The 21,804-nt window shown below is 62.0% G+C and overlaps 1 protein-coding gene across 1 annotated transcript; it reads right to left on the bottom strand.

The window, feature by feature from the left end:
- Positions 1–347: 347 nt before the first annotated feature.
- On the bottom strand, positions 348–9,015 carry DLL4 (delta like canonical Notch ligand 4). The gene is made up of 11 exons (XM_008269178.4): positions 8,616–9,015; positions 8,237–8,506; positions 7,703–7,760; positions 6,673–6,936; positions 6,285–6,345; positions 6,067–6,197; positions 4,401–4,570; positions 4,054–4,273; positions 2,349–3,051; positions 1,769–1,877; positions 348–1,331 (listed from the first exon to the last, which is right to left on the bottom strand). The coding sequence occupies exons 1-11, from the start codon at positions 8,679–8,681 to the stop codon at positions 1,326–1,328; spliced, it is 2,058 nt and encodes a 685-aa protein (XP_008267400.2). The 5' UTR covers positions 8,682–9,015; the 3' UTR covers positions 348–1,325.
- Between the last annotated feature and the right edge of the window lie 12,789 nt (positions 9,016–21,804).

Raw genomic sequence — 21,804 nt, 5'->3', positions numbered from 1 at the left:
TCATGAGCACATGTAAGGCTCTTGGAGAGGAAGGGAGGACAGACTCAGGTGGGGGGGCATCGCCCCGGGGGATGGTGACAGCAGAAAGGGCAGGCCCACAGCCAGCAGGCAAGGAGTGCTGGCCGAGGCTGGCCACGGGAGAGGTGAGTGTGGGCTGCTCAGGCACTGGAAGGAGGCAAGGGCCGGGGTGTAGCAGGCCATACCCAGGTGCATGCTCAGGCCCCAGGGGCTCCTGCAGGGCACGGAGCAGCAGGGCGAGAAGGGGCCTTAGAATTCTTCGGGGTCGGAAGGTGGGGAGGGGGTTCCCATTCTGCCATCACAAAGACAGGACCCAAGCAGTCATAAGCTCCTGTACACATCTCTTCCATGTTATAAATACACATGATATACAAAATAACGTTATAAAATGTAGAAAGGTCAGTGCTTCTGATTCTTAAATTACCGAAATACTAGACTCCAAAATAAACTACAAAAAAAATAAAAACTCATATTATTGATTTCTGAAGATGGGCTTCTAGGGTTGTCTGGGGGCAGTAGTGGGCATGGTCAGAGCCCAGGTTCGAGGGAGGGAAGGGTCCCATCTCTCCCCCAGTGGAATGTCCACCATCATTGCCCTGAGCACCCCAGCAAGGCCTGGTGCCCGACGGGCACAAGGGCCAGGTCCTCTGCCTGTCGCTCCCAGGAGCTCAGAGGCAGCTGGGGCAGAGGGCAATGGGTGCCAGGTAAGACTTACCAACGTTCTTGCCCAGGGGGCTGGCCAGGGAGAGGAGCTGGGGGGCAGTCCAAGAAGGGCCCACGTGCGCTGCTAGGAGGCAGGGGCAGAAAGTGCTCCTCTCCCTGCGGGCCCTCGCCTCACCTGCAGGGCTACCCTTGCCAAAAGCCACACCTGATGGCTTTCTGGCCCCCTCTGTCCTCTCTGATTTGGGCCCGGCTGTCTCCACGGAGCCTGGGCGAAGGCACTTTTGGAAACACCAATGCCAGTGCAGGCCATGGCAGCTCCAGGCCCCCACAGAACCACCACCACTCTCTGGAAAGCAGGCCAGAGCCCTGGCTGGCAGGGCAGGTCCCAGTGGCACCGCTCCTCTCCTCTCTGTTCCCCTGGCTGGCGCAGCTGCCAATCTGATGCCAGACAGACGCCCCCAGGTGTTCAAGGGCATTGCATCTCTTGGCAAGGTCACAGTCTGTCGGGTTCGCACCATTCTTCCTCCTCCTGAGAGCAGCACGTTGCATATTTAAAGCGCCCCATCCAGGATGCAATGTAAACAACGCAGAAGGAAAGTCCAGCTGCTGGGCCGAAGCCAGGCTGTCCCGGGTAGGCCCCTGCCTTATACCTGGGGAGCGTCAGAAGGTAGGCGTGAGCCAAGGGCAGGCAGGGCTGAAGGCAGTGTGGGGCTGCCCACCCTGACACGCCACACCTGAACTGCGGAGCTGGTGCTCATGGGGTGGTCTGATGGAGGAGGCCAGTGGGAAGGGGCAGGAGGACCCAAGGCAACCCCCCTCAGCCACCAGCGGCTGGGAAGCAGCACCAGGGAGCTGGCCTAGTGCCACGGCTGCCCAGCACAGTGCCAACACAGTGGGAGAGACCAGGCCAGCCCTGGCTTATGTATCCTGTTTCACCCCCTCCATGGCAACAAAGCCAGCAGGGACCCGAAAGCCTGCCCAGGAGGCATTCTGACCCAGCCTCCAGGAGTGGCCCACGAGGTCCACAGTGACTGGACACTGCCCCCAGCCCCCACAGGGCAGGAGGGATGGCGGGCCCAGCACTCACCTCTGTGGCAATAACACACTCGTTCCTCTCTTCTGATATCAAACACACAGACTGGTACATGGAGTCCCTGGGGGGGCATATCGCAGATATCCGACACTCTGGCTTTTCACTGAGGGAACACAAGACGGGGCGCTGTGAGCAGAGGGTGGGGGTGGGGAGAGGCTGGGGTGGGGATCGGGGAGCCCGGACCCTAGAGAGCTGGGGCGCTTGCAGAAGCGGCACTGGGCAAGACCAAGGGGCTTGAGCAGAGCTGGCCTCACCAGGGAGGTGGGTGGGAGGAGGCCCCTAGGAGAGCCCCAGGACTCCCCAACCTTAGGTCTCAGGCCTGGGAAAGCGTGGCACTGCCACTGGAAGCCACAGCCACGGAGGGATGGGAGTCAGGACAGCCTGTGCACACCTGACATCTGTGAATGAGCCCACAAATGGGGAGGGAGGGCAAAGGGTCCCTGGCAGAAATCGTGTTGGAGGAGACGCCTATCAATAGCCAAGGGCCTGGGCCAGCTCCCCACTCCCTGGGAGGAGCCCAGGCAGGCCTCTGTCGGGATGCAGGGCCAGGCCCAAGGCCTTCCGGGTAGCTCACCTGTGTAACCGCAGTGGCACCTTCTCTCCTAAGCTCTTGTCGCTGTGTAGATACTTCCCAGGCATGGTGCCCCGGCCCAGGGGCCCAGGGGCCAGGTTATAGTCCAATGTGTGGTTCTGCTGTTTGCCACAGTTGGACTTGTCCAGGCCACAGTCCACTTCCAGCTCCTTCTTCTGGTTTGTGTTCTTGAGCTGGGCAGCGGGGATCAGGTTGTCCTTTTGGAAGTCCGACAAGTTGTTCATGGCCTCCCTGCCACCATCCTCGGGCCGCCGGAGCCGCAGCTGCCGTACAGCCACCGCCACCATGCCCAGCAGCACCAGCACTACGACCAGCCCCACGCCCAGGGAAACAGCCACCCAGGGGAAGCTGGGCGGCAGGCCCACAGGGAACTCGCAGCGGCTGCCCACGAAGCCGTAGGGGCAGTTGCAGACGAAGCTGTCCGGGGAGAGGCCGGTGTAGCAGGTGGCCCCGTTGAAACAAGGCCCAGAGGCACAGGCATCTCCGGGTGCCTGCACCTCGCAGCGCCGACCAGAGAATCCGGCCGGGCAGGTGCACACAAATCCATTCTCCAGGTCATGGCAAGTGCCACCGTGGGTGCAAGGGCTGCGGGCACAGTCGCGGATATGGAGCTCACAGTGGGTGCCTGTGAATCCGGGACGGCAGCGGCACATGTGGCTTGGGCCTCGGTTCAGGCACTGGCCCCCTGTGAGAACACACGGGGCGCGGGTCAGCAACAGCCTACAGGTCGCCGGTGCAGGGATGGGGGCCCATCGTGGGGACAAACTAGGTCCTTCTGGCTCTGTGAGCACAGGCAGCGCTGACAGAGCCCACTATACCGCCAGGACCCAGAGCACAGAGTGACTCTGCCTCCCTACACCTAAAAGCACTAGCGTCTCACAGAACTTTCGACTCAGACGCCTTTGCTCCAGTTTGGGGAGCAACTGTCTCCCTCCAGCTGGGGACCTGGCGCTTGTAACTTTGCCTTCTGAACCTCAGCTTCCTCACTTGCTGCACTGGGGTAGCACGTGGTGCCCAGGCAGGTACGAAGGTGCACAGAGGCAAGAGCTCCTGCTTGGTGCATAGCAGATGCTCAAGTAAATGCGATGCCTATCGTTTCACTCCACCTTCACGGCGGCACCGAAGACAGAGGACAGGCTGAGGAAGCAATAGTGGCCCCAGAGAATTCAGCGAGCGTCCAGCCTCATCTCAGTCCCTCCGATCTCTCTCTGAGTCGCAAGCTTCTCTGTCCCCTGACGCTGCTGCCCGCCGGCCTTGCACCGGGCCATCCAGAGGCCAGGTACACAAGGGTTACCAACACACTTTTGTGTGTTCTGAAAGGAGGCCAAACACCCTGGACGTCCTGTCACACCAGGCTCTGCACGGGGCAAGGAAGGCCTCCAAGAGCAGCTCTGACTGCATCCCCTGCCTCCAGCCTCCCTCTCTCCAGCCCAGGACTTCCTGGCGAGGGTCAGAGGCTGCCCCAGCTGGCAGAGAGTTCTGACACGAGGCCTCACAGGGCGTGCACCACCCCTCTCCGAAGGCCTGCTCCTCACTACTAACCAGCTCCTCTTCCCAAAACACCCTCAGTCGCTCAAATTCTTCACCCTCCAGAACAGACAGGGGCCCATATCAGACCACCCAGTGTGACAGATGGGCCCTCCCCTAGGCTGGCAGACTCCCAGGCTGGCAAGGCAACAGGACGCACCATTGGCACATGGGTTGCTGGTGCACCTGTCCATTTTCTTCTCGCAGTTGGAGCCAGTGAAGCTGGGGGGGCATTCGCAGGTATAGCTGGCCCCCTGGTTGCGCTCGTGGCAGGAGCCCCCGTTGAAGCAAGGGGAGTCGGCACAACTCAAGGTGCTGTGTTCACAGTGCGTGCCATAGTAGCCCGGGGGACACAGGCAGTGGTAGCCATCCTCCTGGTCCTGGAGAAACCATAAAGGGGCCAAAGTCAGACCCTACAGGGCAGGGATGCTTGGCAGGGGCTGCCTGTCTGCGGCTGTACATCCACCTGGCCGGATCTCTGCATTCTGGTGCCGGCCTGGGCCTCACCTTACAACTGCCCCCGTTGCGACAGGGGTTGCTGTCACACTCGCTGAGCTCCAGCTCACAGTCCACGCCAGTGTAGCCCGGGCGACAGGTGCAGGTATAGCTCCGCTGCCCACTGTTGGAGCACGTTGCCCCATTCTTGCACGGGGAGTGGTGGGTACAGTAGTTGAGATCTGCAGAGACAGGAACCGACCAACTCAGCAGGGCCAGGGGACACTCCCACCTCAGGGCTCCTTGTGGGGCAAGTTCACCCCCCAGGTTTAGCTCAAAGAGGTTTCAACTCAAAGTCTTCCAGGCCCACATATCCTTCCTCCTCTGTCAACAAGATCGTGTAGGTGGAAGCACCTTGAACCACATATGCCCAGGGCAGTCCATCAAGGTTGAAAATACACAATTGGACAACGTCGTGCCAGGTAAGCTTCGTGCCAGGTAAGCTTGCACACACTGCCGCCGGGCAGAGGAGCACGGAGGCACAGAAGAGCAGGGGAGGGCAAGGCCACGGTCAGGGAGGAAATGAGGAACGGTTTCATGGAGGAGGGGCAGCCGAGATAAGCCTGGGAAGCTGGAGAGAGGGGTGAGCTTTCCACTTAGGGAAATGGGAGAGGGGAGAAGGGGGCTGCGGCAGGCGGGGAGCAGGCATTTGTTGGAGGAGGAGGTGTGACAAGCGTATGCTGAAATGTAAGTATTTGTTTTCTTATTTGGGAAGGACAGGGAGGGAGAACCAGACAGAGCAAATATAGGGACTGTAAGGGCTGTGTTTGCATATGATGAGTATATGACCGTGTCACCTGGGAGCGAATGGAGAGGAAAATGAATGAGCAGGAACCAGGTGTGTAGGTGTGTGTGTGTGTGTCCTTCTTGGGGGAAGGGGAGAAGGACAAAGACATACACACAAAGAACATAACGTCTGAATTCCAAGCCCCTCGCTGGCAGCAGGTGAGGGCCCAGACAAGTTCTCTCCAGCCTAGCAGCTCTTCTGCACACCCTGCCCAGGCCTGGGACACATGTCGCTGTGGCAGCTACCTCCTCTGACCCTGACAATGCGAGGCACCTGCTGCTGCTGGCAGAAGGAAGCTCCCTCCCCCCTGGCTAGGACTCAGAGACCCCTCTGTAGCCAGAAGCGTGGCTTGCGCCCCCGAAGCAGGGAGAGACAGTGTGTGCACAGAGCTGTGTGGAAAGAGCAGCTGGGGAAGAGTAGGGCAGGCTGTTTGTGCCCACACCGGCAAGTCGGTTAGATAGCACTCTGCCCTGAGGCCCAGCTCCCCCAGGGCTTTGGGGCAGCCGGTGGGCACACCCCAGCAGACAGCTGTTTAGGGGAGAGCTGCTCAAACAGGCCTAGAAGGTAAGCAAACACTTAGGGGGTTAATAGGTAACTACAAGGTGGAAAGAGGAACTGAGCCTGGCCTCCCTCTCGCTCTGGCCTTTATGAGTGCAACCTGCAGGCTGCCAACCTGTCACCTCCTGGCTTCTCCCGCCACCCTAGCTTCCCAGCACCTGCACAAGGACCCACGGTCTCACGTTAGGCCCACGGTGGAGACTCTTTTCAAAATCTCAAGATCCGTGAAGGATCCTGGGAAAGCTACTAGGTAAGCAAGGGCCACGCAGCTTCTCTGGTTTCCACCCTCCCCCCTCTCTGCTGTCCCCTCTGCATCTCCTTGTCCCAGCTCACCTTGGTCACAGAAGAGGCCTCCCCAGCCCTCGTCACAGGTACACTGCCAGGGGATGCTGCAGGTGCCGTGGCGACAGCCATTGTGAGGGATGCATTCGTTGCACAGGCGGCCCTGCCAGCCTGGGCGGCAGCTGTGGAACGGAAGTGGAGGCTGAGAGTGAGGTGAGGGGCCTGGCCACGGAAGCTGCCCGCACCCCGCTCCCCGTCCCCCGACTCACAGGCACTCCGCCGGCTTGCTGCAGTAGCCATTCTGCTCGTGGCAGCCAGAAAGGCAGATAGCTGCGAGAGGAAAGCAGGGCTCGATGAGCTTGGGGTGCCAAGGAAATCCCGTTCTCCACCTGCCTAGGCCCTGGGGGTGCCCCAGCCCTCCTGGCCTCCTGGAGGAGCCATGGGTATCTCAGAAGGAAACTCTGGCACAGGGAAGGAGACGCTTTGCAGACTTCAGTTGCAAGGTGGAAGGAGAGGGGCTCCGAGCCCAAGCCCACCCTTAGCCTCCCTGGTGTCCGGAGGCCCAGCCCACAGGCAGAGTGACCCTACCACGGAGGCAGGTGCCACGTCTGCACAAGGACCCTCCCTGTCCAGGCAGGTGGGAGCTCAGCTGCTTACGCAGTTCGCAGTATTCCCCGGTCCACCCAGGCAGGCAGGACAGGCTGCCGTCCGGCTGGCACACGTAGTGGCCGAAGTGGTCATTGCGCTTCTTGCACAGGCGAGAGCAGTTGTCCCCATAGTAATGGTCGCTGCAGATAACCCGGTAGGAGTAGCGCAGTCTGGTGAGGGTGCTGGCTTGCTCATCGGGCAGCCAGTTCTGACCCACGGTCAGCGAGCCCTGGATGGCGATCTTGCTGATCAGTGCATCTGGCGGCAGGGCCTCTGAAGGAGCAGAAGTCAGGTCAGGGGGGCGCAGCCAGCCCCAGGGGGTGCAATGATGGCGACCAGCCAACAAGCCAGCCTCAGTGTCCACAGGGACCCACACGGCCCACTGCATAGCCGTCCTGTGTGTGTGCATGTGCAGGGGGCCTGATGTCATTCAGAAAGGGGACAATAGAAGGATGTTAAGATATCCCAGTGTTCTGGAAGCAGACAGGGAGGGTAAAAAGGAAAAGAGGTCAAAATGGGGGGGGGGGGGTGAAAAAAAGTTAAAAAAAAAAAAAAAAGGAATAAAAGGTCTCCAGCCTGGGGTCTGCTGGGAGCAGGGGGTGCTTCAGTGCCCACTCAGGGCATCTGTCCCCAGAGGTGGGTGATGGCTTTCTTTTTCCTTTTCAAAGTGAGAATTGTTGTGCTGCTGAAATGTCCTTTTCCTCTGTGTCAGAACAACATCCCAAAGCCATTATTCCCTTTCCAAAGGAGCGGAATTCGCAAAAGGTGTAAAATACAGGAAGGGGCCCGTCAGCTTTGGCCTTTCTCACCGCCGCGCTCCCCGCGTTCCCACGCCAAAAATAACCCGCAGGAAACGCAATTGTGCTCCGAGTCCAGGCAGCGGGCGGAATCTGAGCGTCCAGCGCGGGGCGCAGCTCCCGGCCAAGCTGAGCGTCCTGCCCCCCACCCACAAGCCCACACTTCCCCCACCCGGACAGCAGTTTAACTCTTTCGGCGCTGCGCGTGGCGCCCCCCTGTGGCGGCGGAGCGAGCTACTCACCTGGCCGCAGGTCGTCTCCTGGCGCGTGCCAAGCTTCGATGATGAGCGAGAAGGTTCCCTGGGAAGGGGGGGGGGGGTGCCAAGAGAAAGCGAGATGAGCAGGGGGAAAGGTAGGGGTGCCTTGTGGCAGCCGGTTTAATTAATCTAATTGGAGGATACAGTTACTGCTCCCGGGTCAACATAACGGGTCTGCGCGCAGTGCAGTGCGCAAGCAGGAAAGGTGAAAGAAGGCTGGGAGGGGGTGCGGGGTGAGGAATGGGGGGGGGGTGTAAGTGAGAGCCCCGGGCAGGGTGGGAGGGGGCGTCAGGGCGATAGGTAATGAAGATGGAGTCCCAGGAGCTGGGGGACTGAGACCGGTGCGAGCCTTCTAAGGGATGGAGTCCCAGGAGAGTCGGAAAGAAAGGGCCAGGGGAGAAGACGCCCCTGGGGACCTTTGGGCGGGGGTGGGGACTCAAGGAAACCTGAGGGGGCTTTGGTTCCGGGGCGCTTCCTCTCTGGGTCCGTGACCTCCCCGTGTGCTCAGGCAGTGCTCACCGGCCAGGTGAAATTGAAGGGCAGTTGGAGAGGGTTGCGCCCCCCGCCGCTGCTGTCGTCCTGGACCGCGAAGGAGTTGGTGCCCAAGACCGGTGTGGAGACGCTGCCGAAGGTGCAGGGGCCCGGAGAGACGACTGCTTGGAAATGCTTCAGACAGACGCGGAAGAAAGTCCGGCAGCCAGGCTCGCACGGCCGCCCGCTGGCCAGCACGCCGCGCTCGTTGGCGAACTCCTGCAGCTGCAGCTGGAAGACGCCGGAGCCGACCGCGCGCTGTTGCACAGGGACGGAGGGAAGGAGAGAGGGCAGCGGTCAGCTCAGCCGGCGCCCGCGGCTATGGCCCGGAGCGCCGCGCGGCGGAGGGGGGGTCGCGGGACGTTACCTGCTGCCACAGTGCCACCAGCAGCAGCAGCGCCCAGCCAGAGGCGCTCCGGGACACGGCTGCCATCCCCTGGGGCGTCGCTCTCTCCACCCGCGGGCCCCGAATCTGGTTCTATTCGGGACGCGCCTCTTTCCCGCGCGTCCGCCCGCTGGCGGGGTCCCCCAAAAGCCGGGCTCCTCTCGGGACGCTGTTCCCCCCTCGCCTTCTTGCTAGCTCCGCTGCAGCTGCCGCGGTAGGTAATCCAGGTGAGGGCGGCTGGGCGGTGGCCGAGCTGAGGAGGTGTCCTCGGGCTAATCCTGGGGCTGCTGGGGGCCGGTGCCCGGGTACACTGTGCCGAGGCGGCAGGGGCTACGGCTCCCGGCCTTGTGTTTCTGGCCTGCGCGCAGCGCTGCTACTGAAACCTGCGCGCTCGGGAGCCTTCCTTATATATATTGGCTCCTCTCCTCGCCGCCTGTCACTCAGACTCGTGGTCACTCTCCCCTCCCCTCCCGGCCTTTAGCTCTTACAGTCCCAGCGCCGCCTGGAGGGGGCCTCCGCCCCCGCCGCCCCCCTCCCTGCCAGCCAGTCCGGCGCAGGTCCCCGCCCCCTCGGTGTCGTTCCTAACCCCTGGGCCCCCCAGCTTTGCGCCAGCGGAGGTGACCAATCCTCTGTGATCGCCGTTTAAAGGGTAGAGACCTTGGCCGCCGGAGGACAGGGAGGGTGGCCGGGCAGGGGCGGGGGGGGGGGGATGGGGCGGGAGGTGAGCGGGTGGTTCCCGGATGGTCCTGGGGGCGGAGACACTAGGGAGTCCCCGTGGACTGTGCGTCCGCAGCGGGCGCTAGTTACCTGCGGTCCTCGCACAGGTGATAAGAACTTAAGCCCAGAAAGCGAAAACCAGTGTTCGGGGAACTCCGATCGCTTTTTCTTTCCCAGAGCTTCGAGACCCCCTCGCCTCGTCGGCCTCCAGCCTAGAAGCGCCCACCCACCACTTGACCCTGCGCAGCCAGGGAGCCGGCAGACGTGTTAACCGCTCCTTGGCCGCTAGCAGCAAGCTGAGCGGCCGAGCGCGGAGCTCCGGCTGCCTCCCTTGCACCTGGTGGGCGTCTCCCTCGCTAGCTGCGGGGGCGTGCCCAGCGCGTGCCTTCTCCCCCTCCGCCCCCCGCTTGCGCTTGGCGCGTGCCAGCGCCCAGACGCGTGGTCCCCGAGGTGGGGGGAGGCGGGGCTTGGCCCCCGAGGTAGGGAGGGGGCGCGTCCTCAGCTGTATGGTAATGAGTCCGGCCCCGCCTCCAGGGCCTCCCTTCACCTGGGTCCCGCTGCAGCTCCAGCGCCCACCGTGTCCCCCCTCCCTCCCCAGAAGCACCAAGCCCCCGCCCGCGTCCTGCCGCTCCGCTGAGGCAGGGAGGAACGCTCCCGGCTCCAGACTTGGCTCCGGCCACAGGAGAGTCGAGGCGAGGGCCTGAGACCGGGCAAGCCCGGGTCCTCTCCCCATGGGGCGGCTTGTGGGGTGGAACTAGAAGCGCGCGCAGTATCTGTAGTTTCAGGTAGCTTCGCGCTCTCTCACTTGCGCGTTTCTCCCCGAGTGGCCCCACTCCTCCAAGCAGCAGCGGCGGCGGCGGCGCAGCTGCTTTCCCGGAACCCGGCGTGATCCCCGGAGGCCGTAGACCGGGGAGGGCCGGCTTCTCTCAGTCTCGGGGGTGCCGGGGAGCTCTCTCTCTCTGACGCTGAGGGCGGCGGAGCCCTGTGGCTTCAGCTGTCAGCCCGCCCGCGCGGTGATGGCTGTCGTCGGGCGATAAGATCAGCGCGCGGGGCGGGGGGGGGGGACGGGGACGCGGCGCGGGCCCGGGGGAGGTCGTGGGGGGGGGTGCGGAGCCCAACAGCTGCCAATGCTGAGCATAGTCTGATTTTTTTTTTTTTTTGGCTTGGGTGGAGGTGGTGGAGGACTAGGGGAGAAAGGATGAGAAACAAGAGGTTGGGAGCGTGGGCTGGGGGAGGGGCGAGGTGAGGCTCCGGGCTCCGGGGTCCCCCACGCACGGCCACCCCTCCCAGCCACCATCTGGCGCGAGCGGGTTGGCGTGGGGAACTGAGGTGGGGCGGGGGCCGGCAGATGGGCCCAGGCTGCGCTCGAGAGTTAATGTAGGTTATGGGCAGGCCCGAGGGAGGGGGAGGCCGGGCCGTGCCTTCGGCCATCCTGCCAAGTGGCCGCCCGCTGTGGATCCTTCGACCTGCCGGGATGCCAGGGGGGTGCGTCCTACCCACCCCCGAGCTGGAACCCAGCCTCTGTCCGTTCGCTCCCCAAACCCCTACCGGGGAATTCATCAAACATGCTCCGTTCCTGGCGCGGGGCTTGCCCGTCCCTCGACGGAGACTCTAGGCTTTTCTTTAGGTACCGGCAGATCTGGAACTCTCCGCGTCCTCATACACACCCAGGCTAATGTGCCCAAAAGCACTCTGCAAACGGGCGCAGACCCAACAAAAGCTGGGGTCAGGACGATACTCAGGGACCAAGTGCAAAGAATCCTGGAGATCTAGGAGCCCCTTGCTGGGGCAGGAAAGGACCCGGCCAGAACACCACCTCTGGTTCTGAGCACCAACCAGCGATTCCATCCATGGGGGTCGAGCTTCGCTCGTGTTCACTGGGCAGAAGAGGGTCGCTTCCTGCGGGGAAACCGGGGGTGAAGGCCCCGAGTTTCATTCCCCCTGCTCGCTGGGGCTCCTTTCTCTCACTGGCAACCTGCGGGCGCGTCCCGGAGCGCGAGGCTGGGTGGCTTCCGAGGCCGCAGGTGGCGGTGGGGCTGGACCTGTGCGGAAGTCCGCTGACCCCGCGCCTGGGGTAGGCGCTCAACTGCGCCTGGGTGCGGGGTTCCCGGGCATGTGGAAGGGGATTCTGTAGCCCGACAGCCCCGCTCCGCTGCCCAGCGGGATCGAGGCCTGGCTTCTGCCGTTCCCTCTTGGCTACTGCGCACAATCCCTTGGAAAGTTGAGCCAGCCCCTGAGGTCGAGAAACGCCACGGTTGCCTTCCAGATAAGTCCTTAAGCCGACCCCGGGTTATTGGGGTGCAGCAGGAGCCCGGGCACTCCTTCCCAGCAGTGTAGCCCACGAGGTTTCCCAGGGCCGCAGGCGCCTCCGAGGCCCCGGCGCCGTTTCGCCGCCTTCTCGGCCGCCTGCCCGCCCTCCCGAGGGATAGCTCTCTCCACTGGGCACGCTGCGCCCGAGTAGGAGCGCGGCGGGGGCCGGGCCAGCGAGCCCGCTGGACAGGCCGGGGGCGGGGAAGCAGGCCTGGTGGGGCGGGGCGCTTAGGCCTAGAGGGGCGCCGCTGCGGTCGTTGCGGAGAAGGGGCCACGTGCGGGGAGCGGCGGCCCGGGAGCTGCACAGAAGGCGGAGAGATTTGCAAACTGTTGCTGCCACATGGCTGCTCCATTCGCCCCATTCACATTGAAATGAGGCCGGCGCGTGCCTCATCTGCCGCAGGGCGCTGCCACGCGTCAGCCTGGCCCGCCGCGTGCCAACTGGGGCAGTGGGGCTGGCGGAGCCTGCCAGCCGCGGGGGCACAGCCGGGCCCTGCGGCCGGCAGTGGCTAGGGGAAGGGAATCGAGCTGCCCTAGCCAGTCGGGCGCCACAGGTTCTCGGACCTTGGCCCTGCCCTTGGGAACCAGCGGGCAGAAAGGCCCGAGACGGACGCGTTTCCGAGGGGGGCCGGGATCGATGCCGCCGCTCCCCGCAGATGCGCCCCGGCCGCGCTACTCTCCATCTGCCGCCGCTCGCACCTGCCGGTCAATAAATCGATTTTACAATTTAATGCAGCAGCTTCCCGCCCGCCTGGGACAGATGCCGCCGCAGAACCACCTCCGCCCGTGCCCCTCCTCTGCCCTCCCCTCCCCAGCGGTTGGGGACGGGATTCCCGCTCAGCGGGCGGGGCCCCGTCCGCCTCGCCTGGAGCCCCTATAGGGAACCGCCGGCCCTGGGTTTTCCCCGCGGAACAGAATGGGTTCCCCATAGGACTGGCCTGCAGCTGGCTCGGGGGGAGGAAGAACTTGACTTGGTGGTGGCCTTTGAGGACTCACTTGGGGGCTTGGGGAAGGAACCGGATGAGATGTGCGGGGGTCCCTGTGCGAAGGGAGGGGTGTGCACTGACTGGCGCCAGGGGGCCCCCACGAGTGAGCACTGAGTCTGGTGGACCCAGCTCTTGGCACTTTTCTGGCCGTGTGGTTTGGGGCTTGACATTTAACCCCAGCTCCATGCCTCAGTCTTCTCTTCTGCACAGTGGGGATCAGACTGTGGGTTTGCTGCACCCAATAAACGATGCTGTCCTTTGCCCCGGGGCCTTTGCCAGACAGTTAGGACAGGTGTGGAATGGAGCTGAGTTCCAGAGGGAAAGGAGGGCAGGGCCAGACGAACTGGAGGGAGGAGGCTTGAGCAGGAAAGCCAGGGGCGCCGCCAGGGGAGACGGGGAGACGGCAGCTGTGTGAGGGGCTCTGTAGGGACCCAGTGCGGATGGAGAAGACTGGAACTTCAAGAGTGAGTTTGGAGGAACCAACTGCCCAGGGTCTTAGCCTTCCGGAGTTGGTCCTCCGGCCAGGCAAGAAGTAGGTCTCGCACTAGCACCCCTTCTCCTTCTGGGTGGTGTTCGGGAAGCAGCTTCTGCATTGCTCTGCCCCTCGAAGTGACTGGAAGCTGGGGGCAGGGCGTGGCTTAGCCCTCTTTCCCCATGTCATCAAGAAGGGCCATTAGCCCGGCAGGGCTGCCCACTGACTGTGGCTCCCGGCCAAGGAAAGGATGTCCAAGCGGGCAGGACCCCTGGCAAGAGCTGCAGTGCCTGCTCTAGAGCGCCTCTCACCTCCTCTCGGCCAGGTTCCCAGGGCCCTGAGGTCTAGATTAGTCCCACACTCTGTCTCCTCTGCCTTCCCCAAAGACCTGGTGCAGGGGGTATCTGCCACTGGGGTAACTGGTGTGGACGGGGAGAAGCTGAGGTCCTCTACCTGACTTGTGGTGGGGTCGAGCTCCCCCAGGACTCCTGGGCCCCAGTCAGGAGGAGACACGTGGCTGCAGGGGCTCATGCTGCTGAAGACAGGGCCGTGGCCACAGTTTCCTTTGCTAAGCCCAGGGGATGCCTGGAAAGCAAGAGCCAGGAGCCGTGCTGCGGGTATTTCCAGCCACAGAGGGGGCTGGGGTTTAGGGCAGCCTCCAAGGCAACTTTCCCAGAGCGCCTGGCTTCCCCTGCCCCAGCTTTTTCCTGTCTCCACCCTGGTCGGGGAGCCCTGAGGCTCGCCAATAGCAGCCTTTGCCTGGAGACCCCAGACTGGAGGCCTTGCCCAGCCTGCCCCTGCCTGCCCTGAGGCCTCTGAGAACGTTCCCGTGGGGCTGGAAGGCAGGGGGCACAGGGTGGAGGCATTGCTGGGCGTCTCTGCCCCCAAAGAGAACTTGAGGGGCAGGATGCTGTGGTGGGGGGGGGGCAGAAGTGCTTGGGTTTGAGCAAGGATTCGGATTGCCTTCCTGCCCTGAGGGGGCTCTTCCTCATTGCTCCTTCTCAGCCCTGTCCCTGCTGACCTTGGACATCCTCATCTCGTGCCCCCTGCCCAACACACAGGCCAGCCCTGCTTGAAGGCCCTTTGCTCTGTCAATGGTGCCAGGCGGGAACCTTGGTGCTGGCCCTCCCTTAGTGTCCCAGCTGCACAGTGCCCTGAACCCTCTGTGTCCTAAGTCCTTGCGAGTCTTCCACCTCCGCCCACTGAGCAACAGCTCCTCTCCTGGAAGAAACTCTGACCTCTTCTCATTTCCCCACACAGCCTCTGATCTCTGATCCCAGCTGCCACCCAGGACTCAGGGCCAGCGAGGGACGGGGGTTGGGCCTGCACCCCTCCTCTCCAGCAGCGGGAGCCCGGGAGTGGGGCTCACTCTGACCAGCATGGTCCCCTGCAGCCTCCCTGGATGGAATGCTCAGCTCTGACCCAGGAAGTGCTGTTTCAAATCCACACACACACACATACACACACAGAGAACCTGGGCACAGAAACCAGGGACAGGTGCCAACTCTGTGAACAGCTGCCTGAGCCGCCTGGTCACTGTTCCCTGGAGCAGTGCAAGGAGGAATCTAATGGGCAAGGACGAGCAGGTGATGGGTTGTAAGCAGAGGATGGTGACCGGCTGTCTTCTTCTCTCCGCACAGGGACCCCGCACATCTCTCATGGTCAGAATGAGAGGAAACAGGCTTCAATGGTGGCAGGAAGGATCTAGGTTAGACGTATGGGAGAACTTCCTGTGACAGTGTCTACACTGTGTATCCCAATTGTTAATCCAGGTTGAACTCTCGCCTGGAACTGATGAGAATTGCATGCTGATGCTTGCTAATGAGTAACTTGCCTTGCCTTTGATTAGCGAAGAACTTCAGCCCAGGATTCTCCTTGTGTCTAGACTGTCCCCAGGGAGGAAGTCCAGCGAGTCCCAGAGGGTACCAAGTACTGGGCCCTCTCTCAGCCCCAAGGAGTTTTTGGGACAGTGTTTAGACCACTGTGAGTCAATGTCATGTGGCTTCTCCTGCCTGAGCCCTTCCGGTGCTGGTCTCAGAAAATCAAGCCCTACAGAACTGTTCAGCCACACGCCAGGCAGGTTGAATTTAAGATCTGGAAGCTCACTGAGAATTTCCAGAGTGGTGGTGAGTATTCAGAGTCTCCAACGCCAGGGGTTCAGTAACAGCCTCAGCCGGCTGTCTGTACTGAGACAGACAGGTGGGTGTCACTCATGAGCCTGAAGCATGGACAGCATGACACTCCCATTGCTGGAGCCATTCTGGCTTTGAGATTCCTGTGCTGCCCTGTGGCTAATTCCCCTCTCCCTCTTCCGGTGCTCTCTGTGTGCCTTGCTCCCCTCCCCTGTCACCACAGTCCCTCTCCAGGTAAGAAGCTGGGGAGACCTGGGGCAAAACCATCAAACTGCCCTCAAGGGGCAGGCATTTGGTACAGAGTTAAGATGCCACCAAGACGCTCACACCCCATATCAGAGTGCCTGGTTTCAAGTCCTACTTCCAATTCCAGCTTCCTGCTAATGCACACCCTAGGAGACAGCAGATGATGGCTCAAGTACATGGGCTCCTGCCGTGCATAGGATGTGGGAGACCTGGAGTGAGTTGCAGGCTTTCAACCTCAGCTGTTGCAGTCATTTGGGGAGTGAACCAGCAGAGGGAAGATTTCTGTGTCTCTGAAATAAAATAAGATACAATGCATTAAAAATTAACTGCCACAGGAGAAGAGAAGGCAAGTAAAAGGCATGTTCCATCTGAGATGTGGCACTGCAGGCCCCATGGTTAATTATCCTGGGGCTCGTGTGTGTGTGTACATGCACCACTGCTGGGCAGAGAGCCTGGGCTCAGGTATGGCCCACCTGCTGTGGCCCTGGGATGTGGAGAGAAGGCAACCGAGAGCTGTTCTGCATCTGTGGCTTGTGGCCCAGTGTGCACCGATGCCCACGTCCTGTCTCTCACTTGGCAGCTCCCAGGCGTCGAGAGACCGTCACGGCCTGAAGGCCTGCTGGGACAGGCCCTGCACTTTCCTCGCTGGCAGCTGCTCCCTCTTCTTGCTCCCTGCAAGCCTGAGACCAGTGTCAGGACTTCCCCAACTCCTAGAACGAGAATGGCCATGGTGCTCCCTGGCCAGGCTTCCCCTTCTTTGTTTCCCTCAGAGACCCGAGCTTCTGCCTGACAGCCGGACTGGAGTCAGGCCTGGAGTCCAGAGATGTCTTGGGCGAATGATCTGCAGCCTTATATCTAGAGGCGATCTCCAGGATGCTTAGATGAAGCCCATATTCTGTATCTCAGGGCTTGATTGCCTCTGGGGACAGGACTCTCACCCCTTCTCCTGGCTGCCCCATACTCTTTAGATGGCTCTGTTATAGAAAATACATCTTCTGTTTGATCTGTGAGTCTGACTATGGTCAGCGTAGGCCTCTGTTTAGATCTTGCTGAGAGCTTCGGGAATGGCACTGTCAGATGGAAGGCCCACCAGGTCTGGGATGGCTCTGCTGGGTCCCCCGGCTTGCCTGCTGCACCTGCTTGGAGTGCTGGGCAGAGGCCATTTAAGCATGAAAAGTGCTGATGTGTTCCCAGCTCAGCCCCAGGGTGGGGCAGCCAGGGTGAGGCCGCCTGGGTCAGCCCTTCTCAACCTCACCGGGGAGGCCAGGCACGGGTCAGGCTGTCGCAGTGGCCAGCCCTCCCCGGGGCTGAGATCATCGACCTCCAGCCTCCAAGGCAGCCCCCACCCCCAGCTGAGCTCACTGCCCTGGCCCGGCTGGGGGACATTGTTGTCTCCGGGCCCCTCCCCGGCTCAATGAGCTGTTTGTTGGCACGTCCGGCGGTGAGGGTGAGGGAGGGCGGGCACTGGGCGCCCGCACACAATGGGGATTCCGTCCATTCTGCGGTGGCTGCGGGAACCAGGCTGGCTTTGTCCTGCGGACCCTCATTCCCACCATTTAGTGGAGCCGGAACTGCAGGCGGAAGGCCCCGTATAAGAACAACAATGTCGTCACTCTGCCCGTGGGGGGGTGGCGTCCAGGCCTTCGAGGGACCCAGGGGACTGCCAGAAGGGCAGTTGGGACAGGCCGCAGGGCCGGGGCTGTTCCTCCCCCTCACCTGGCTGCCAGTCTAGCAGCAGCCTGCAGCAAGCTGGAAGCAGAGAAAGCACCCTGCTTCCTGCGCCCGCTAGGAAGAGCCCGCGGGGCAGTAGGGTCGAAAGCTCGCTGGGAACCTTGCGGGCTGAGTGAGGGCAGCCTTCCCGGAGTCCTGGCCACGTGCAGCCTGCGCCCGGCTTCTGCTCTGCACGGGCCTTGGACCCGCTCCTGGGCCCCTAGCCCTCGGCCAGCCTGCCCCTGTACAAGCGGCACTGGCCGCTCAGACAGCAAGTGTTTATTTTCCAGCGGGGGGGACAGGACGTCACGGCGTTTCCCTCCTGCCCGGGGCTGCAGAGGTTCTCACAGTCTGGGTACTGGTGACATCACCAGCCTTTCCTCCTCGGCTCCCTGCCCCGGTCCGTGCCCGGCCGTACAGAGTTCTGAAGCTCCTGCTTCCGGCACGGGCACTTCTGAGTGGGCATCCGTGGAGGGTGTGGGCGCAGTGGATCTGACCAGCCCCCTTGTTTGCTCACTGCCCCTGGTGTCCTGGTCGGGCCCCGAGGTGGCCTCTCTGCGCTCAGCCCCTACAGAGCACTAATGTCCCATTCAGGGCCTGCTCCTGGTACAGTGCTGGCCCTTTAAGGGTCTTGGGCAGCCAGAACAACAGGAAATCCAAACGGCCTCATTAGGCAGCTCGGAGCTCGCACGGTAATTAGTGCCCTGAAAACAAGACAAGGAAAAGCAGGTGGTGGTGCCCCCCCAGCTCTGCTGCCCCCGGCGTGGCCTGTTAGTACCCACAGCCAGGCAGCTGGGCCTGGACCCCTCCCTCCCGAGCCCCGCACTCCAGCTCCTGAAGCCTGCTGCCCACTACCCAGGCCAAGGGTCAAAGCCTAGGCTTATGGGGACAGGCTGTGGCTTCTGGGCCAGCCGTGTGTCCCTGGAGACACAGAAGCCCACAGCCAGGTGGCCCCTTGTCCCCAGCATCCTCCACCTGTTTGGAAAACAGAGCGAGGCAGGCTGGGAGCTGGCAGGGCACAGTGGGGTGGGGTGGGCCGCTCCTCGAGAGAAAAGGGAGACCCCTGGGGACCCGAGGCCAAGAAAGCCGCCTTAGGAGGAGGAGGAAGCCTTCTTTGGTGACCCTCCTGGTGGACAACTTGCCTTAGCTAGAGGGGCGGTTAACCCACAGGCCCTCTGGAAGGAGCCTGGGCACTCAGGAGCCCCTCATGGCTGGGAGCAGCAGGCACCCTTGGTGAGTTTGGGCAGGTGATGGGCCCTGGCTGTGCCATCCTCCCTCTGTTCTAGTATTTAGGGCCCATCCTGGCCCTGCCCCTGGTGTCCCCTTGTTTGTAATGCAGGGGACAGATACCCTATGCTCCACTCACGAAAGAACTATTCAGCTATCACGGAGTAGCTGAGATGCTCCTTGCTGGGGGGGGGGGGGCGGCGGCAGCGGCGAGGATGTGCAGGGTGAGCCGTCCTCCCCACCCCACCCCGCCCCGATGGATGCTGGGAGCAGCCTTAGCAGGTGGTCACAGCGCTTAGTAGGTGACAGAGTCAGGCTGATGAATGATCAAAAATAAGCCAGGGGGCTGGCGCCGCAGCTCACTAAGCTAATCCTCCGCCTAGCGGCGCCGGCACACCAGGTTCTAGTCCCGGTCGGGGCGCCGGATTCTGTCCCAGTTGCCCCTCTTCCAGGCCAGCTCTCTGCTGTGTGTGGCCCGGGAGGGCAGTGGAGGATGGCCCAGGTGCTTGGGTCCTGCACCCCATGGGAGACCAGGAGAAGCACCTGGCTCCTGCCTTCGGATCAGTGTGGTGCGCCAGCTGCAGCGTAACGGCCGCAGCGGCCATTGGAGGGTGAACCAACGACAAAAGGAAAACCTTTCTCTCTGTCTCTCTCTCTCTCACTGAACAAAACAAAAAACAAACAAACAAAACAAAACAAACAAAAAAAGAACAAGCCAGGAATTGTCTCGGACTCAGAGGCTTGAGGATACGGCACAGCCCAGCAGCACTGCCCGTCAGCGCCGCTGGCTCCGGGGGAGGCACCGTGCTCCTGAGCCTGTGCAGATGGAGGACTGAGGGTGCTGCGAGAGAAGGAACCCGGGGTGGGGGGAGAGCCACTCCAGGCTCGCCTGGACTGCAGGCTCGGGGTGGTGCTGAGCAGGGGAGCCGGGCAGGTTGAGTGGGGACCAGCCCATGGCCACTGCATGTGGCTGTAATTAAACTGTGTGCAGGTTTCTGGTCACACTCCTGTTGGCTGAGAACAAAGGCCCCCGGGGTCATTGCCCCGGGGGGGCAGAGAAGGAGCAGAGGAGGGGGTGGGCATCCAGACCCTGCGGTTGGGCTGGGCAGCTGGCCTCCAACTGGGGCCGGCACCTCCAGAGGCCTCCAGTTAGGTGGCCATTTCTGCGGGGAGGGGGCTCCCATGTGATGCTGAGGGCCCAGTTCTCATGGAAGAGGTCGAGGTGACCAGTCGGAGAGTGACCCCATAAGGTCATGGCACAGGAGTTCTTAGCCCCCGCCACACGCAGGAATCACCTGAGCAGCTCCCGCGAGACTTCTGTATCAGTGGTCTGGATGAGGCCTAGGAGGCACTGGTGTCTTCTGGAAGCTCCCCAGGTGACCAGATGTGCAGCTGGGTCTAGCACAAGGCCCCTCTTGGACTTCCCCTCCCCCCCATAGTGCTCGGAGGCCACACCCACCCCTGGACCAAAGAGCCCAACGGCCCAGAGGGAAATGGGCATCAGATCAGGCCTTGGGAGAGGTCCTCCGCTTCTTGATCACCCCTCCCCCCAGTGGAAAGTTACCAGGGAGGCGGAGGCGGAGGCGGCAAGGAGGCTGCGAGGGCTGCCCACAGGTGCCTGCGGCCTCAAGCCAGGCCCCTGGGAGAACAGGCTGGGGGCTGGGAGGAAAGAGATGGACCAAGAGCACCTGAGCCGGGGGCCTGGCCCCACGCGGGGACGTGCTCTGCTCCTGAATCATTTCCCGGATGTAGCTCCACAGCCCAGACTTCAAGGTTTTTTTGGGGGGAATCTTTTTTTTCCAAGTTCCTCGGTCCGTGTCCCCCTCCCCCGCCGGCGGCCGGATAGGACTGGACCAGTGTCCCCTCCAGGCTCCCGCGCGCCTCCCGCGCTCTGCGGCCCTTCTCCACCGAGCTCGCCCTGGCCATTGTTTCCCGCCTCAGGAAGTCTGATGCCCTGCGCTGGATTTTGTTTTCCTTGTTATCAGGACAACTAGTATTTTTTCCTGTGCGGAAAAAAAAGAGATTTTCCCAAGCAGATTACAGCTGTCAGCGAGTGGGGGAAGGGGCTGGGGGTTGAGCCCGCCCTGCACCCTCCCCCTCTGCCACCCTCCAAGGAGGAAGCCCTGGCCCCAGAGCCAGCCGAGGGAGCTGGAGCCGGGCAGGCAGGAAAGACAGGTCTCCCTCCTCTGCCTGTGGACCCCTGCTCCCTGCTAGAAGCCAGTGGGCGGGCCGGACGGGGCAGGCGACCCATCAGCGCTGGCCCTGGGAAGCTCTCTCTTGCCGGATCAGAATGTAGTCGAGTGGGAAGTGAGGAGAGGAGAGAACACACACAGTTCTGCTGACAGTGTGGCAAGCCCTCACACCCCCACCTCCCACGCGCTGATGCGTGCCTCTCCATGTGATTCCTCGGCAGGGTTAATGGCAGGGGTCTCAGTGCCTGTGTGGCCAGAAAGCAGAGGCCACTGCAGAGCTGGCTGTGACGGCAGGCTCTGGGCATGTGCTGGAGTGCACACAGCCTGCGCTTTCCTCCTGTGTAGACTACCCTGGGGACAGGCTGCCTGGCCCTGATGGGAGAGGTCTCACAGCATGGCCACCACTGCAGCCACTTGCCTAGGATGACCGAGCTTCTTTGCTAGTCACTAGCAAGGGCTTCAGACACGCGCCACCAGGTTGTCTGTGGCCTGCAGTGTGGTAGGATAGTGAGTCAGCCCTCAGGCCTCCTGCTAGGTGGGTGTCGTGGGTGCTGGGTGAGAGGCTCACTGCACCAGTGCCTGGGGCTGGAGGGTAAAGGCACTTCTACTCAATCTTATTTTTTCACCAAAAACCAAACTGAGCTTTAATAATATTTAATATGAGCTTGGACTGTTGGTCTAGTCTGTGCATATAAATACTCAGAAACCATCCCCTGGCATAGCGCTGAGGGCTGTGCATCCTACGGAAGCCTCTTTCAGCCAGGCATTTGGCGCAGTGGTCAAGATGCGTGGGATACCCCGTATTGGAGAGCCTGGGTTCCAGTCCTGCCGCCCCAACTCCAGCTCCCTGCTCAGGGCTTTGGGACCCCACCAGCCACATGGGAGATCCAGATTGGCTTTCGGGCTCTTGGTTTTCGCCTCTCCCAGCCCTGGCTGCTATGGGCATTTGGGGAGTGAACCAGCAGATGAAAGATTCTCTTTGTGTGTTTCTCCTCCTTTTAAACACATTGAAAAATTAAAAACAAAACAGGAGACCCCTTTCAGACAGGGTGCTGGGCTGGGGAGAGTGGGGGAAGGGCTGGTCAGCTCTGGGGCAGAGCCACACACAGTCTGGACCCTCCTGGCCACCGTGGTGCCCACAGCTTCCCTTCTCCATGACCCTCCTTTAGGCCCGCGGTA

The sequence above is a fragment of the Oryctolagus cuniculus genome, chromosome 12 (assembly GCF_964237555.1).
Source record: "Oryctolagus cuniculus chromosome 12, mOryCun1.1, whole genome shotgun sequence".
NCBI lineage: Eukaryota > Metazoa > Chordata > Mammalia > Lagomorpha > Leporidae > Oryctolagus > Oryctolagus cuniculus.
Note: the sequence above shows the minus strand (reverse complement) of the source record. Positions and strands in the feature narration are given on the sequence as shown.